Source organism: Oncorhynchus nerka, linkage group LG27 (assembly GCF_034236695.1).
Source record: "Oncorhynchus nerka isolate Pitt River linkage group LG27, Oner_Uvic_2.0, whole genome shotgun sequence".
In the NCBI taxonomy this organism is placed as follows: Eukaryota; Metazoa; Chordata; class Actinopteri; order Salmoniformes; family Salmonidae; genus Oncorhynchus; species Oncorhynchus nerka.
The window spans coordinates 78,450,833-78,464,746 of record NC_088422.1 but is presented as its reverse complement, the minus strand read 5'-3'; the positions used below and the strand labels follow the sequence as shown (position 1 = coordinate 78,464,746).

Below are 13,914 nucleotides of genomic sequence, written 5' to 3'. Positions count from 1 at the left end.
TCTGTTCTCCATCAGTCTGTCATGTTCAGTGTTCTCCATGGTTAATCTGTCATGTTTAGTGTTCTCCATGGTTAATCTGTTATCATGTTTAGTGTTCTCCATGGCTAGTCAGTCATCATGTTCAGTGTTCTCCATGGCTAGTCTGTCATGTTCAGTGTTCTCCATGTTTAATCTGTCATGTTTAGTGTTCTCCATGGTTAATCTGTTATCATGTTCAGTGTTCTCCATGGCTAGTCTGTCATGTTTAGTGTTCTCCATGGCTAGTCAGTCATGTTCAGTGTTCTCCATGGCTAGTCAGTCATGTTCAGTGTTCTCCATGGCTAGTCTGTCATGTTTAGTGTTCTCCATGGCTAGTCAGTCATCATGTTCAGTGTTCTCCATGGTTAGTCTGTCATGTTCAGTGTTCTCCATGGTTAATCTGTTATCATGTTCAGTGTTCTCCATGGCTAGTCTGTCATGTTTAGTGTTCTCCATGGCTAGTCAGTCATCATGTTCAGTGTTCTCCATGGCTAGTCTGTCATGTTCAGTGTTCTCCATGGTTAATCTGTCATGTTTAGTGTTCTCCATGGCTAGTCAGTCATCATGTTTAGTGTTCTCCATGGCTAGTCAGTCATCATGTTCAGTGTTCTCCATGGCTAGTCTGTCATGTTCAGTGTTCTCCATGGTTAATCTGTCATGTTTAGTGTTCTCCATGGTTAATCTGTTATCATGTTTAGTGTTCTCCATGGCTAGTCTGTCATGTTTAGTGTTCTCCATGGCTAGTCAGTCATGTTCAGTGTTCTCCATGGCTAGTCAGTCATCATGTTCAGTGTTCTCCATGGCTAGTCTGTCATGTTTAGTGTTCTCCATGGCTAGTCAGTCATCATGTTCAGTGTTCTCCATGGTTAATCTGTTATCATGTTTAGTGTTCTCCATGGTTAATCTATCATGTTTAGTGTTCTCCATGGCTAGTCAGTCATCATGTTCAGTGTTCTCCATGGCTAGTCTGTCATGTTCAGTGTTCTCCATGGTTAATCTGTTATCATGTTCAGTGTTCTCCATGGTTAATCTGTCATGTTCAGTGTTCTCCATGGCTATTCAGTCATCATGTTCAGTGTTCTCCATGGCTAGTCTGTCATGTTTAGTGTTCTCCATGGCTAGTCAGTCATCATGTTCAGTGTTCTCCATGGCTAGTCTGTCATGTTCAGTGTTCTCCATGGTTAATCTTTTATCATGTTTAGTGTTCTTCATGGTTAATCTGTTATCATGTTTAGTGTTTCATGGTTAATCATGGTTAATCTGTCATGTTTAGTGTTCTCCATGGCTAGTCAGTCATGTTCAGTGTTGCTAGTCTGTCATGTTCAGTGTTCTCCATGGCTAGTCTGTCATGTTTAGTGTTCTCCATGGCTAGCTAGTCATCATGTTCAGTGTTCTTCTCTGTCATGTTCATGGTTAATCTGTTATCATGTTCAGTGTTCTCCATGGTTAATCTGTCATGTTCAGTGTTCTCCATGGCTAGTCAGTCATGTTCAGTGTTCTCCATGGCTAGTCTGTCATGTTTAGTGTTCTCCATGGCTAGTCAGTCATCATGTTCAGTGTTCTCCATGGTTAATCTGTCATGTTCAGTGTTCTCCATGGCTAGTCAGTCATCATGTTCAGTGTTCTCCATGGCTAGTCTGTCATGTTTAGTGTTCTCCATGGCTAGTCAGTCATCATGTTCAGTGTTCTCCATGGCTAGTCTGTCATGTTCAGTGTTCTCCATGGTTAATCTGTCATGTTTAGTGTTCTCCATGGTTAATCTGTCATGTTTAGTGTTCTCCATGGTTAATCTGTTATCATGTTTAGTGTTCTCCATGGCTAGTCTGTCATGTTTAGTGTTCTCCATTGCTAGTCAGTCATGTTCAGTGTTCTCCATTGCTAGTCAGTCATGTTCAGTGTTCTCCATGGCTAGTCTGTCATGTTCAGTGTTCTCCATGGTTAATCTGTCATGTTTAGTGTTCTCCATGGTTAATCTGTTATCATGTTTAGTGTTCTCCATGGCTAGTCAGTCATCATGTTCAGTGTTCTCCATGGCTAGTCTGTCATGTTCAGTGTTCTCCATGTTTAATCTGTCATGTTTAGTGTTCTCCATGGTTAATCTGTTATCATGTTTAGTGTTCTCCATGGCTAGTCTGTCATGTTTAGTGTTCTCCATGGCTAGTCAGTCATGTTCAGTGTTCTCCATGGCTAGTCAGTCATGTTCAGTGTTCTCCATGGCTAGTCTGTCATGTTTAGTGTTCTCCATGGCTAGTCAGTCATCATGTTCAGTGTTCTCCATGGTTAATCTGTCATGTTCAGTGTTCTCCATGGTTAATCTGTTATCATGTTCAGTGTTCCCCATGGCTAGTCTGTCATGTTTAGTGTTCTCCATGGCTAGTCAGTCATCATGTTCAGTGTTCTCCATGGCTAGTCTGTCATGTTCAGTGTTCTCCATGGTTAATCTGTCATGTTTAGTGTTCTCCATGGCTAGTCAGTCATCATGTTTAGTGTTCTCCATGGCTAGTCAGTCATCATGTTCAGTGTTCTCCATGGCTAGTCTGTCATGTTCAGTGTTCTCCATGGTTAATCTGTCATGTTTAGTGTTCTCCATGGTTAATCTGTTATCATGTTTAGTGTTCTCCATGGCTAGTCTGTCATGTTTAGTGTTCTCCATGGCTAGTCAGTCATGTTCAGTGTTCTCCATGGCTAGTCAGTCATCATGTTCAGTGTTCTCCATGGCTAGTCTGTCATGTTTAGTGTTCTCCATGGCTAGTCAGTCATCATGTTCAGTGTTCTCCATGGTTAATCTGTTATCATGTTTAGTGTTCTCCATGGTTAATCTATCATGTTTAGTGTTCTCCATGGCTAGTCAGTCATCATGTTCAGTGTTCTCCATGGCTAGTCTGTCATGTTCAGTGTTCTCCATGGTTAATCTGTTATCATGTTCAGTGTTCTCCATGGTTAATCTGTCATGTTCAGTGTTCTCCATGGCTATTCAGTCATCATGTTCAGTGTTCTCCATGGCTAGTCTGTCATGTTTAGTGTTCTCCATGGCTAGTCAGTCATCATGTTCAGTGTTCTCCATGGCTAGTCTGTCATGTTCAGTGTTCTCCATGGTTAATCTTTTATCATGTTTAGTGTTCTTCATGGTTAATCTGTTATCATGTTTAGTGTTCTCCATGGTTAATCTGTCATGTTTAGTGTTCTCCATGGTTAATCTGTTATCACGTTTAGTGTTCTCCATGGTTAATCTGTCATGTTTAGTGTTCTCCATGGTTAATCTGTTATCATGTTTAGTGTTCTCCATGGCTAGTCAGTCATCATGTTCAGTGTTCTCCATTGCTAGTCTGTCATGTTCAGTGTTCTCCATGGTTAATCTGTCATGTTTAGTGTTCTCCATGGCTAGTCAGGCATCATGTTCAGTGTTCTCCATGGCTAGTCTGTCATGTTCAGTGTTCTCCATGGCTAGTCAGTCATCATGTTCAGTGTTCTCCATGGTTAATCTGTCATGTTCAGTGTTCTCCATGGCTAGTCAGTCATCATGTTCAGTGTTCTCCATGGCTAGTCTGTCATGTTTAGTGTTCTCCATGGCTAGTCAGTCATCATGTTCAGTGTTCTCCATGGCTAGTCTGTCATGTTCAGTGTTCTCCATGGTTAATCTGTTATCATGTTCAGTGTTCTCCATGGTTAATCTGTCATGTTCAGTGTTCTCCATGGCTAGTCAGTCATCATGTTCAGTGTTCTCCATGGCTAGTCTGTCATGTTTAGTGTTCTCCATGGCTAGTCAGTCATCATGTTCAGTGTTCTCCATGGCTAGTCTGTCATGTTCAGTGTTCTCCATGGTTAATCTGTCATGTTTAGTTTTCTCCATGGCTAGTCAGTCATCATGTTCAGTGTACTCCATGGCTAGTCTGTCATGTTCAGTGTTCTCCATGGTTAATCTGTCATGTTTAGTGTTCTCCATGGCTAGTCAGTCATCATGTTCAGTGTTCTCCATGGCTAGTCTGTCATGTTCAGTGTTCTCCATGTTTAATCTGTCATGTTTAGTGTTCTCCATGGCTAGTCAGTCATCATGTTTAGTGTTCTCCATGGCTAGTCAGTCATCATGTTCAGTGTTCTCCATGGCTAGTCTGTCATGTTTAGTGTTCTCCATGGCTAGTCAGTCATGTTCAGTGTTCTCCATGGCTAGTCAGTCATGTTCAGTGTTCTCCATGGCTAGTCTGTCATGTTTAGTGTTCTCCATGGCTAGTCAGTCATCATGTTCAGTGTTCTCCATGGTTAATCTGTCATGTTCAGTGTTCTCCATGGCTAGTCAGTCATCATGTTCAGTGTTCTCCATGGCTAGTCTGTCATGTTTAGTGTTCTCCATGGCTAGTCAGTCATCATGTTCAGTGTTCTCCATGGCTAGTCTGTCATGTTCAGTGTTCTCCATGGTTAATCTGTCATGTTTAGTGTTCTCCATGGTTAATCTGTTATCATGTTTAGTGTTCTCCATGGCTAGTCTGTCATGTTTAGTGTTCTCCATTGCTAGTCAGTCATGTTCAGTGTTCTCCATTGCTAGTCAGTCATGTTCAGTGTTCTCCATGGCTAGTCTGTCATGTTCAGTGTTCTCCATGGTTAATCTGTCATGTTTAGTGTTCTCCATGGTTAATCTGTTATCATGTTTAGTGTTCTCCATGGCTAGTCAGTCATCATGTTCAGTGTTCTCCATGGCTAGTCTGTCATGTTCAGTGTTCTCCATGGCTAGTCTGTCATGTTCAGTGTTCTCCATGGCTAGTCTGTCATGTTTAGTGTTCTCCATGGTTAATCTGTCACGTTTAGTGTTCTCCATGGTTAATCTGTCATCATGTTTAGTGTTCTCCATGGTTAGTCTGTCATCACGTTGAGTGTTCTCCATGGTTAGTCTGTCCTTATGTTTCGTGTAACGGTACTTTTACATTATTTGTGATTTTGTTGCTTTTTATCCTGCTGATTCTATTGTATATAAAGTGACTTTGCGTGTCATGAAAAGCACATAAAATAAAATGTATTATATCCTCCCCAGTATCAGAAAAAGGTAATCAATGTACTTTTAGCAACCCAAATCATGTTAAATAAATCACCTTGTAAATGTTCTGCTTTATTCATGACATCTCACATGATCAGTAGACACTGGGGGGGTGAACAGATGGCCTTGTCATACAATGGCAAATGCCTGCAGGCAGTAGAGCCATAGCAAACAAAGGTCAGCAAACACTCGGCCTGTCCATCTCATTTTCCATGACAGCACAACATGACAGAGTCATTAAATGGGGTCAGATAGCAGATTCTTGGGTGAGAAGCACATGAATACTACAACTGGTCAATCCTAACATGGAGGGCTACAGTATGAGTGTGTGCCGTGAGAGTTGGTTGATAAAGATGTGTAAAATAAACCATAAAATGTTCTGTCAATATCTTTAAAATACAGCACATTGAAATGTACTTTTATACATAAAGTAAAACAATGCGTCACTATTTACTGCAACAGTAATTCAAAATAGCGCACGTTTATTTTTATTTTTTTACACATAATTATGTAAACACTCACCTACCAAGGAAAATAGTCAAGCATTTCAGTCAGAACATTAAAACAAAAAAAGATACCCAACATGAAAATCGGTTATAGATGTTAAAGGGATAGTTCACTCAAAAACAATGATTTTGGAATGAACTGTCCCTTTAATGAGGGTCTATTAGGGAATTCCCCTCAACCCCATTCCCTCTGTTCTGTCCCAAGGCTCTATGGGCATCTCTGGGTCCATTGTACTGTAAATTATGAGTAATTTCATCTTATGTCAGCCAGTCAGTTGGTGTCGTAGTGTCAGGCCGCTGTCATTTTTTTTACCACAGCCTCCAGGTAGCCAATAAACCTTCTTAGGTTGACTTTGATGTTGTCCAGCACACACAGCTGCTCAGGGCTGTACTTTCCCTTCCCCTCTTTACGAATCTGTAGACAGAGGACATATAATAGAGGACAGGAAACAGCAATTAAACAGATGACAACAGTGATTTGCATAAAGAATGCATACAAACTGTTCCTAGTGATGGGCTGCAGCTCTATTACCTTAGCCTTGAAGACAGGTTGAAGTGCCTTCAGAGCAGACAGTAAGTTGATGTTTTCAGCTGCTCTCTCTGCCTCGTCTCCATCCGCAAAAACATCAAACAGAGCATCCAGGGCCTCTCCACAAACCACAAGGTTGGCATCCTTTGTAGCAACTTTGAGTAAGGCATTGCCAATCATCTATAAAAAATATATTGCAGTGTTTTTACATCATGGTCACAAAGCCAAGATGGGTTAATAAAACATTTTAAAAAAGAAAGAAAAGAGGAACAAAAATAGTTCATTCAGAAGAAATCATAATCTAAAATACATTTCATACGAATCAAAAACTAGGGATGAAAATAATAATTTACCTGCAGAGTTTCAGCTGTCCTCTTCTCTTTAGCCAGTGTGCTTCCTGTGATGCCTAGGATGGCCAGAGCGTTCACTCTCACACTGACCACGTCACAGCAGGTCGCCGCCTCGCTCAGGCTCATCAGCTGCTGGGGGGTCATACACTGGCAACACACACAGACATAAACAATGAGTCATCCAAGAGACATGTTGGGATAGTGCTATGGTATTGTATAAACTAACAGATAGGTGACAGTAAGGCTTGGTAAAATGTACTTCAGAGGGAAACTCTCCTCTGCTTGAGTCAGCTGTCTTACCTGTGGGATTTTCATATAGGCTATGATCTGTAAGAGGGATCGCATGGCACTGGTAACTGCCTCAAGGAATTCCTCCTCCTTAGGGATCTCTGAGTAAGCAAATTAACCAAAAATAAATTATGAAAGAGAGAATTACTCTCCTTTTTGTTAAGGTCATTGTTGTAAAAGAGAATCAACCTATCTAGGAAATGTAGGATTTAATACAAATAATGAAGATGGTACGACATGTAGATCTAACCTGGAGCACTGAAGACCAGCGTGGACAGGTGTTGTGCGACAGCCTGAAGAGCTGCTGCTCCCCCTAGGGACTCAGCGTCCATAGTAGACAGCATGTTGTGAAGGCACGTCAGGGCCCTGTACTGCACCCGATGCATCCTGGGGGGGAAATTGATTTTAGTCAACTCCTAAAGGCAGGTAGCGATGTGGTAAACTAAGTGTACACCCAGTAATGCCATTATATTATATTTTTGACTTTACCTCCCTTATCTCACCTCATTTGCTCACATTGTATATAGACTTATTTTTCTATTGTATGTTTGTGTAACTGTGTTGTTGTATGTGTTGAACTGCTTTGCTTTATCTTGGCCAGGTCGCAATTGTAAATGAGAACTTGTTCTCAACTTGCCTACCTGGTTAAATAAAGGTGAAATAAAATAAAAAATTAAGCCAGAAAAATAGAGTACCTCAATCAAATTAGTGTACACTAATGCATATCGGTTCAGGGTTACTAGGATCATGACAAACCTCTCAAATTATCTTGTGATCTACTATATCACAGAATATCTAGTGTCTCATTCATTAAGGGCAAAGAAAATGACACCATGCTTGACAGATAATTACTTTTTCATCAACATTTTCCAGGTGGGATTATGACGACATATGTCCATCGCCTCGCTGCTGGGGAACTGGGTCTTCTTGAGAACCTTGAACATATAGAGACATGGATGGTTATCACCTTCATACAGTGTAGTGGCTATAACAGAGACAGTAGGAACACACAGTCTAGTACCATGACATTACTTATTTTATATTTTGCATGTGAAAACAGAGGGAACATCAAAAAAGACAAACATGAGATGTGAAGTGAAACAATTATGCTAGGTGAGGAAAGAAATCCCCCACACCTTCTCTGGGATGTTGTGGTTGATCAGGGCCCCGTGGACCTCAGCAGACAGACACAGTGGGGACAGGAGGCTGGTGTTCCCTTCAGAGAGGCCGTCAGGACACATCTCACTCTCGTCGCTGCTCGACGCCTCCTCCCACTCATCGTCTGACGGGTCTACAACAAAAAAAAAAACACACCATGAGCCACAATAGCCGACGTACACCTCAAAAGCAACAAAAGCTCATTTTAAATCCTAAATATGCATTTGAGCATCAGACAACAGTAAAAATGCTGTCCTCTTATCTTTGAACATGCACCAGACAGCTGTGTCAAACTAATGAGAACAAAGCTCCCCAGGTCAGTACTGCTCTGCTGCCCAAACACTCCTGCCCACAGCACTCACCATCAGAGCAGCACATGTTGACGATGATCTCCAAGGACGTCTGCTGGGCTGTCAGCAAGGCCGTCGCCTCCCTCAGCTCCTCCTTGCCCCTCTGGAGAAAGAAAAGCAGACTATTGACACTGTAGCAGGGACACAGCCACCTCTTACGTCCCTGAGTAAACCCTGCTGTGTGTCCCTCTCTTCCTGTCTGGTGAACAAAACAGTATCTCCCTGAGGAGAGGGCCACTACAGATCTGAATACCAACTGCAATACTCTGTGCTACTTTATCAATATTCAGCTGTTTCACAGCATTCAACAGTGAGGAGTCAGGTACGTACACTGAATATTAAAAACTGAAAATGCAATACTCTTTACTCAACCCTGTCACTTTGGATCTCTATAACCATAACTCAAAAACAAACCCATCAAACCCTTTTGAGGGAAAAAGGACAGGACTTACAGGCAGGAGGTCAGAGAAGTCTTTATCTATCTTGGTTGCCTTTCTATTTGTCCTCGGTCCAACCCCCTCCTCCTCATCCATCTCCTCTACAGCCATATTCCCTGCAGCTGCCTGGTGGTCCTCCATGTCCCCTGCCTCGGAGGCAGTGGCACTGCGGGCCACCTCAGCCTGGCGGAGCTGGGGTATCAGCGTGCCAGCATCCAGCTCCAAGCACTGGGACAGGGTGGCCATCAGGGCGTTGAGGGTCTGGGCCTGGCGGGCCGTGGGCAGGCTGCTCTTCAGGTTCCACACTGACCCTGTCAATGGACGGAGCACAAAGCACACAATGAGCACTGGAATCAGACTAGTTATTTTGTTAGGCTATTAACAAACCTCTTCCAAACTAGAGGTTGACCGATTAATCGGAATGGCCGATTAATTAGGGCCGATATCAAGTTTTCATAACAATCGCTAATCGGCATTTTTGGATAGCGATTATGGCCGATTACATTGCACTCCACGAGGAGACTGCGTGGCAGGCTGACTACCGGTTATGCGAGTGCAGCAAGGAGCCAAGGTAAGGTGCTAGCTAGCATTAAAAAAAACAATCTTAACATAATCACTAGTTAACTACACGTGGTTGATGATATTACTAGTTATTCTAGCTTGTCCTGTGGTGCATATAATCGATGCAGTGCCTGTTAATTTATCATTGAACCAAATCCTACTTCGCCAAACGGGTAATTTAACATTCGTGAAAAAAAGCACGGTCATTGCACCAATGTGTATCTAACCATAAACATCAATGCCTTTGTTAAAATCAATACACAAGTATATATTTTTAAACATGCATATTTAGTTAATATTGCCTGCTAACATGAATTTATTTTAACTAGGGAAATTGTGTCACTTCTCTTGCGTTCTGTGCAAGCAGAGTCAGGAGATATGCAGCAGTTTGGCCTGCCTGGCTCATTGCGAACTGTGTGAAGACCATTTCTTCTTAACAAAGACCGTAATTAATTTGCCAGTATTATACATAATTATGACATAACATTGAAGGTTGTGCAATGTAACAGCAATATTTAGACTTAGGGATGCCACCAGTTAGATAAAATACGGAATGGTTCCGTATTTCACTGAAAGAATAAATGTTTTGTTTTCGAAATGATAAGTTTCCAGATTTTACCATATTAATGACCTAAAGCTTGTATTTCTGTGTGTAATTATATTATAATTAGGTCTATGATTTGATATTTGATAGAGCAGTCAGACTGAGCGGTGGTAGGCAGCAGCAGGCTCGTAAGCATTCATGCAAACAGCACTTTCGTGCATTTGCCAGCAGCTCTTCGCTGTGCTTCAAGCATTGCACTGTTTATGACTTCAAGCCTATCAACTCCCGAGATTAGGCTGGTAATACAAAGTACCTATTAGAACATCCAATAGTCAAAGGTATATGAAATACAAATGGTATAGAGAGAAATAGTCCTATAATAACGACAACCTAAAACATCTTACCTGGGAATATTGAAGACTCATGTTAAAAGGAACCACCAGCTTTTATATGTTCTGAGCAAGGAACTTAAACGTTAGCTTTTTTACATGGCACATATTGCACTTTTACTTTCTTCTCCAACACTTTGTTTTTGCATTATTTAAACCAAATTGAACATGTTTCATTATTTATTTGAGACTAAATTTATTTTATTGATATTTTATTGTATTATATTAAATTAAAATAAGTGTTTATTCAGTATTGTTGTAATTGTCATTATTACAAATACATAAATATAATAAAAATATAATTTTATAAAATAAAAACGTTTTTATTCTAAAATCGGCTGATTAATCGGTATCAGTCTTTTTTGGGGGTCTTCCAATAATCGGTATCGGCGTTGAAAAATAATCGGTCGACCTCTATTCCAAACCCTGACTGACTTTAGTCAGAGAATAAATGCAGAGTGAATGACAGGTTGACATTGTGAGGTAAAATAAATCTGTAAATAATGTGACAACAAATATGTTGTAGCCATACCTGCAGCCAGTGTCCTGAGCAGTGTGTGAGCCATGTCCGCCTGTGAGGATAGCAGCACTCTCTCTAGAGTCCCTAATACAGCATTGTTCATACTACACAGCAACTCTGCATTGTCCTCAGTCACTGTGTGCAAACAGTGGGCTAAAGACAGAGGGAGCAGGGACTTACTACAAAATACATAATCAAGTCAAATATTTAAATGGTGAAAATGCTCATTAAAGTTGTGTGAAAATTGGTTTGATGAGACTAACCTGCAGACAAAGCCAGCTTGATGTTGTGAGTGTGTCGCTCCAGACACTGTAGGATAACATCCAGAATGCCTGCTTTGTTGAACATAGAGAGTGCCTGGCTACTGCTCTCACTGACAGACAGGGTGATGATACAACAGGAGAGTATGGTGTGAGAGAATCATAGAAACATTGGCAAGCTAACAGAATTGAATTGAGTTTTGGGTTATGGGAAGGCTTCTCGATGCATGTCCAGATCACAAGGTGGAACTATGAAAGTAGGTTGACCGACCAGCTGACATTTGTGTGACCACTACTGTGACATTTACTGCTTTTTTCTTACCAGAGATTCCACAGCAAGTTAACTGCTTCATTGGCTACATCTTCCACTGTGTTTTTCTGCCCTTTTAACGAGAGGGCATCATTGGTCTCAAACCCAGCACAGCACTGTGGAGAAACAGTACTGGGGTTCAGACACTATGAAAACACCAGACCTGGGTTCAAATACATGTGTACTTTTTTCAGTGAGTATTTTCAAATACACAGCCCAGAACAAGTACCTTTATTTGAGTATTTTCAAATACTTATTTCAAATACTGTTTCCAAGTGCATTTCCAAATACATTAAAATATTCAAATACGTGTCTTTTCAAATAAAATATAGGCCTAGCCATCTTAATACTTACTTTGAATGTATGTAAAAGTAATGGAGATATTTGAAGTAGTATTTGAACCCAGGTCTGGAAAACATACAGCCCTATAAAATAGCTATGCATTGATGCAACTAACCATCAAGGAATAGAGGTACGTAGGTGCTTCACTTTTCACACATGCACACCATGAAATATGTTGTTCAAAAATTTTTTAAATTGAAAAAACAACAACCTTTGCGCCACACCCATAAATACATCAACTTTAAGGTGTCAATCATGGGAATGATTAATGAGGCACGGCCTCACCTCTCGAAGCAGAGCAGTCAGAGGAGTCATGACGTCCTGTTTCACCATGTCCTCACACACCTCATGACCCCCACAGGCACTCAGGTTCCTGATGTGAGAAGAACACATCACTCAGTCGTTGAACGATAATTATCACATCAGTGCTAACAGTTAATTAAGGTTGTGGTATTTCAAGAGGACTCTCTGTGTCTGTTTAGCAAGCCAAAGCATCCTTCACTAATCAACTTCTGTCGTACAGCACATAATGGCTTCAACAACCATCTACATTCACATCTAACATTTAGCACACTCTCTGGACAATCTAGCAATATCTGATAGGCTTGATTCTCAGTCCAGACTCCACACCATCCCTCTCACATCTCAAAGAGGTTCTGTTAAGTGGCTAGTACTGTGTAGAGAACCTCCCTGTGGGAGGCTGAGGGCTCACCTGAGTGCCCCTGTGGCAGTCTCCCTGACGGCCAGGCTGCGGTCCAGCATTAGGGGCCCGAGACGTCTCACCGCATCCCGCTGGAGGAAGCCTGGGATGGTCTGGCTCTGTTGCACGAGGCGTGATATGCTGGCACAGGCAAACTCACGCATGTCTGCACTGGGACTCTGCAACTAAACACATACAGTATAAACAGGGGTTATTTGGATATTCACTTTTTCATACCATCTGTGTTCTTTTACCTTCCAGTTGTATATGTGGGAAACACTGTTAAGTGACGCTGAACTAGATTTTTACAACATACTGAACAAAAATATCAAATGCAACAAGTTTACTGAGTTACAGTTCATATAAGAAAATCAGTCAACTGAAATAAATTCATTAGGCCCGGCCTAATCTATGGATTTCACATGACTGGGCAGGGGAGCAACCATGGGTTGGCCTGGGAAAATGAGTTTTTCTCCACAAAAGGGCTTTATTAGAGACAGAAATACTCCTCAGTTTCATCTGCTGTCCGAGTGGCTGGTCTCAGACGATCCCGCAGGTTTAGAAGCCGGATGTGGAGGTCCTGGGCTGGTGTGGTTTCAGGTCGTCTGCGGTTGAGGCTGGTTTGATGTTCAGCCAAATTCTCTAAAAACGATGTTGGAGGCGGCTTACGGTAGAGAAATTAACATTCAATGCTCTGGCAACAGATCTGGTGGACATTCCTGCAGTCAGCATGCCACTTGCAGGCTTCCTCAAAACTTGATATATCTGTGGCATTGTGCTGTGACAAAACTGCACATTTTAGAGTGGCCTTTTATTGTCCCCAGCACAAGGTGCACCTGTTTAATGATCATGCTGTTTAATCTTCTTGATATGCCACACCTGTGGATGGATTATCAGTTATTTTGGCAAAGGAGAAATGCTCACTAACATGGGTTTAAACAATTTGTGCACACAATTTGAGAAATACACTTTTTGTGCATATGCAAAACTTCTGGGATCTTTTGTATCAGCTCATGAAACATGGGACCAACACTTTACATGTTGTGTTTATATTTTTGTTCAGTAGAGTTCTGTGAAATATTAATGCATTTTTTTTTTTTTGGGGGGGTACATTTGAGCATGATTATAAAAATGTAATAACACGTGTTTGCCTGTTGTTTTTTTGCATTTGCGGGAAGGTCCTTAGGAAGACATTTCATTTGTCCTATGGTAACATTGACATGCTTATGAAAAGCAGCAAGCTTTTCTAAAATAGAGTGCAACATCCATTAGAACGAAATAAAAGTACTGTGGTCAGATCTTGGTGCTCTTACTTTCTCCAGTAACTCCCCAGCTGGAGAGTCGACTCCATCACAGACTTCATCGTGGTCCTCTTCCACTTCCTTTACAGCAGTTACAGACAGTCCCTCTGCGTTGAACTGTGGACGTCTAAATTTGTTAGTCTTACTTTTACCCATAGTTTATTTAGATCAATATAGCTTCTCACTTAATCTATCATGTAGTAGGCTGTCACACTCTCACGTTTCGCATCACTTTAAGCCATGTGGAACATCGGTGTAGATTCGTCGGGGTGCCGTAAAACGGTCCTTTACTCTCGCAATGCAGAAGGGGTGTCGTATTTATGTC

The 13,914-nt window shown here is 41.4% G+C and overlaps 1 protein-coding gene across 3 annotated transcripts; it reads right to left on the bottom strand.

Annotated features, from left to right (window-relative positions):
• Nucleotides 1-5,095: 5,095 nt before the first annotated feature.
• On the bottom strand, nt 5,096-13,901 carry heatr3 (HEAT repeat containing 3). Of its 3 annotated transcripts, none has more exons than XM_029639577.2 (16): nt 13,810-13,901; nt 13,602-13,706; nt 12,301-12,473; nt 11,874-11,961; nt 11,259-11,362; nt 10,940-11,049; nt 10,689-10,829; nt 8,678-8,973; nt 8,238-8,328; nt 7,854-8,008; nt 7,570-7,652; nt 6,968-7,104; nt 6,730-6,818; nt 6,433-6,576; nt 6,083-6,259; nt 5,096-5,965 (listed from the first exon to the last, which is right to left on the bottom strand). In XM_029639577.2, exons 1-16 carry the CDS (start codon nt 13,816-13,818, stop codon nt 5,840-5,842), a joined length of 2,028 nt encoding a protein of 675 aa, XP_029495437.1. In that variant the 5' UTR covers nt 13,819-13,901; the 3' UTR covers nt 5,096-5,839. The 3 variants fall into 3 exon arrangements, with proteins under 3 accessions (XP_029495437.1, XP_064868105.1, XP_029495436.1); XM_065012033.1 differs by lacking the exon at nt 13,810-13,901 and adding an exon at nt 12,795-13,167 and having other exon boundaries at nt 13,602-13,662; XM_029639576.1 differs by having other exon boundaries at nt 13,602-13,876.
• Between the last annotated feature and the right edge of the window lie 13 nt (nt 13,902-13,914).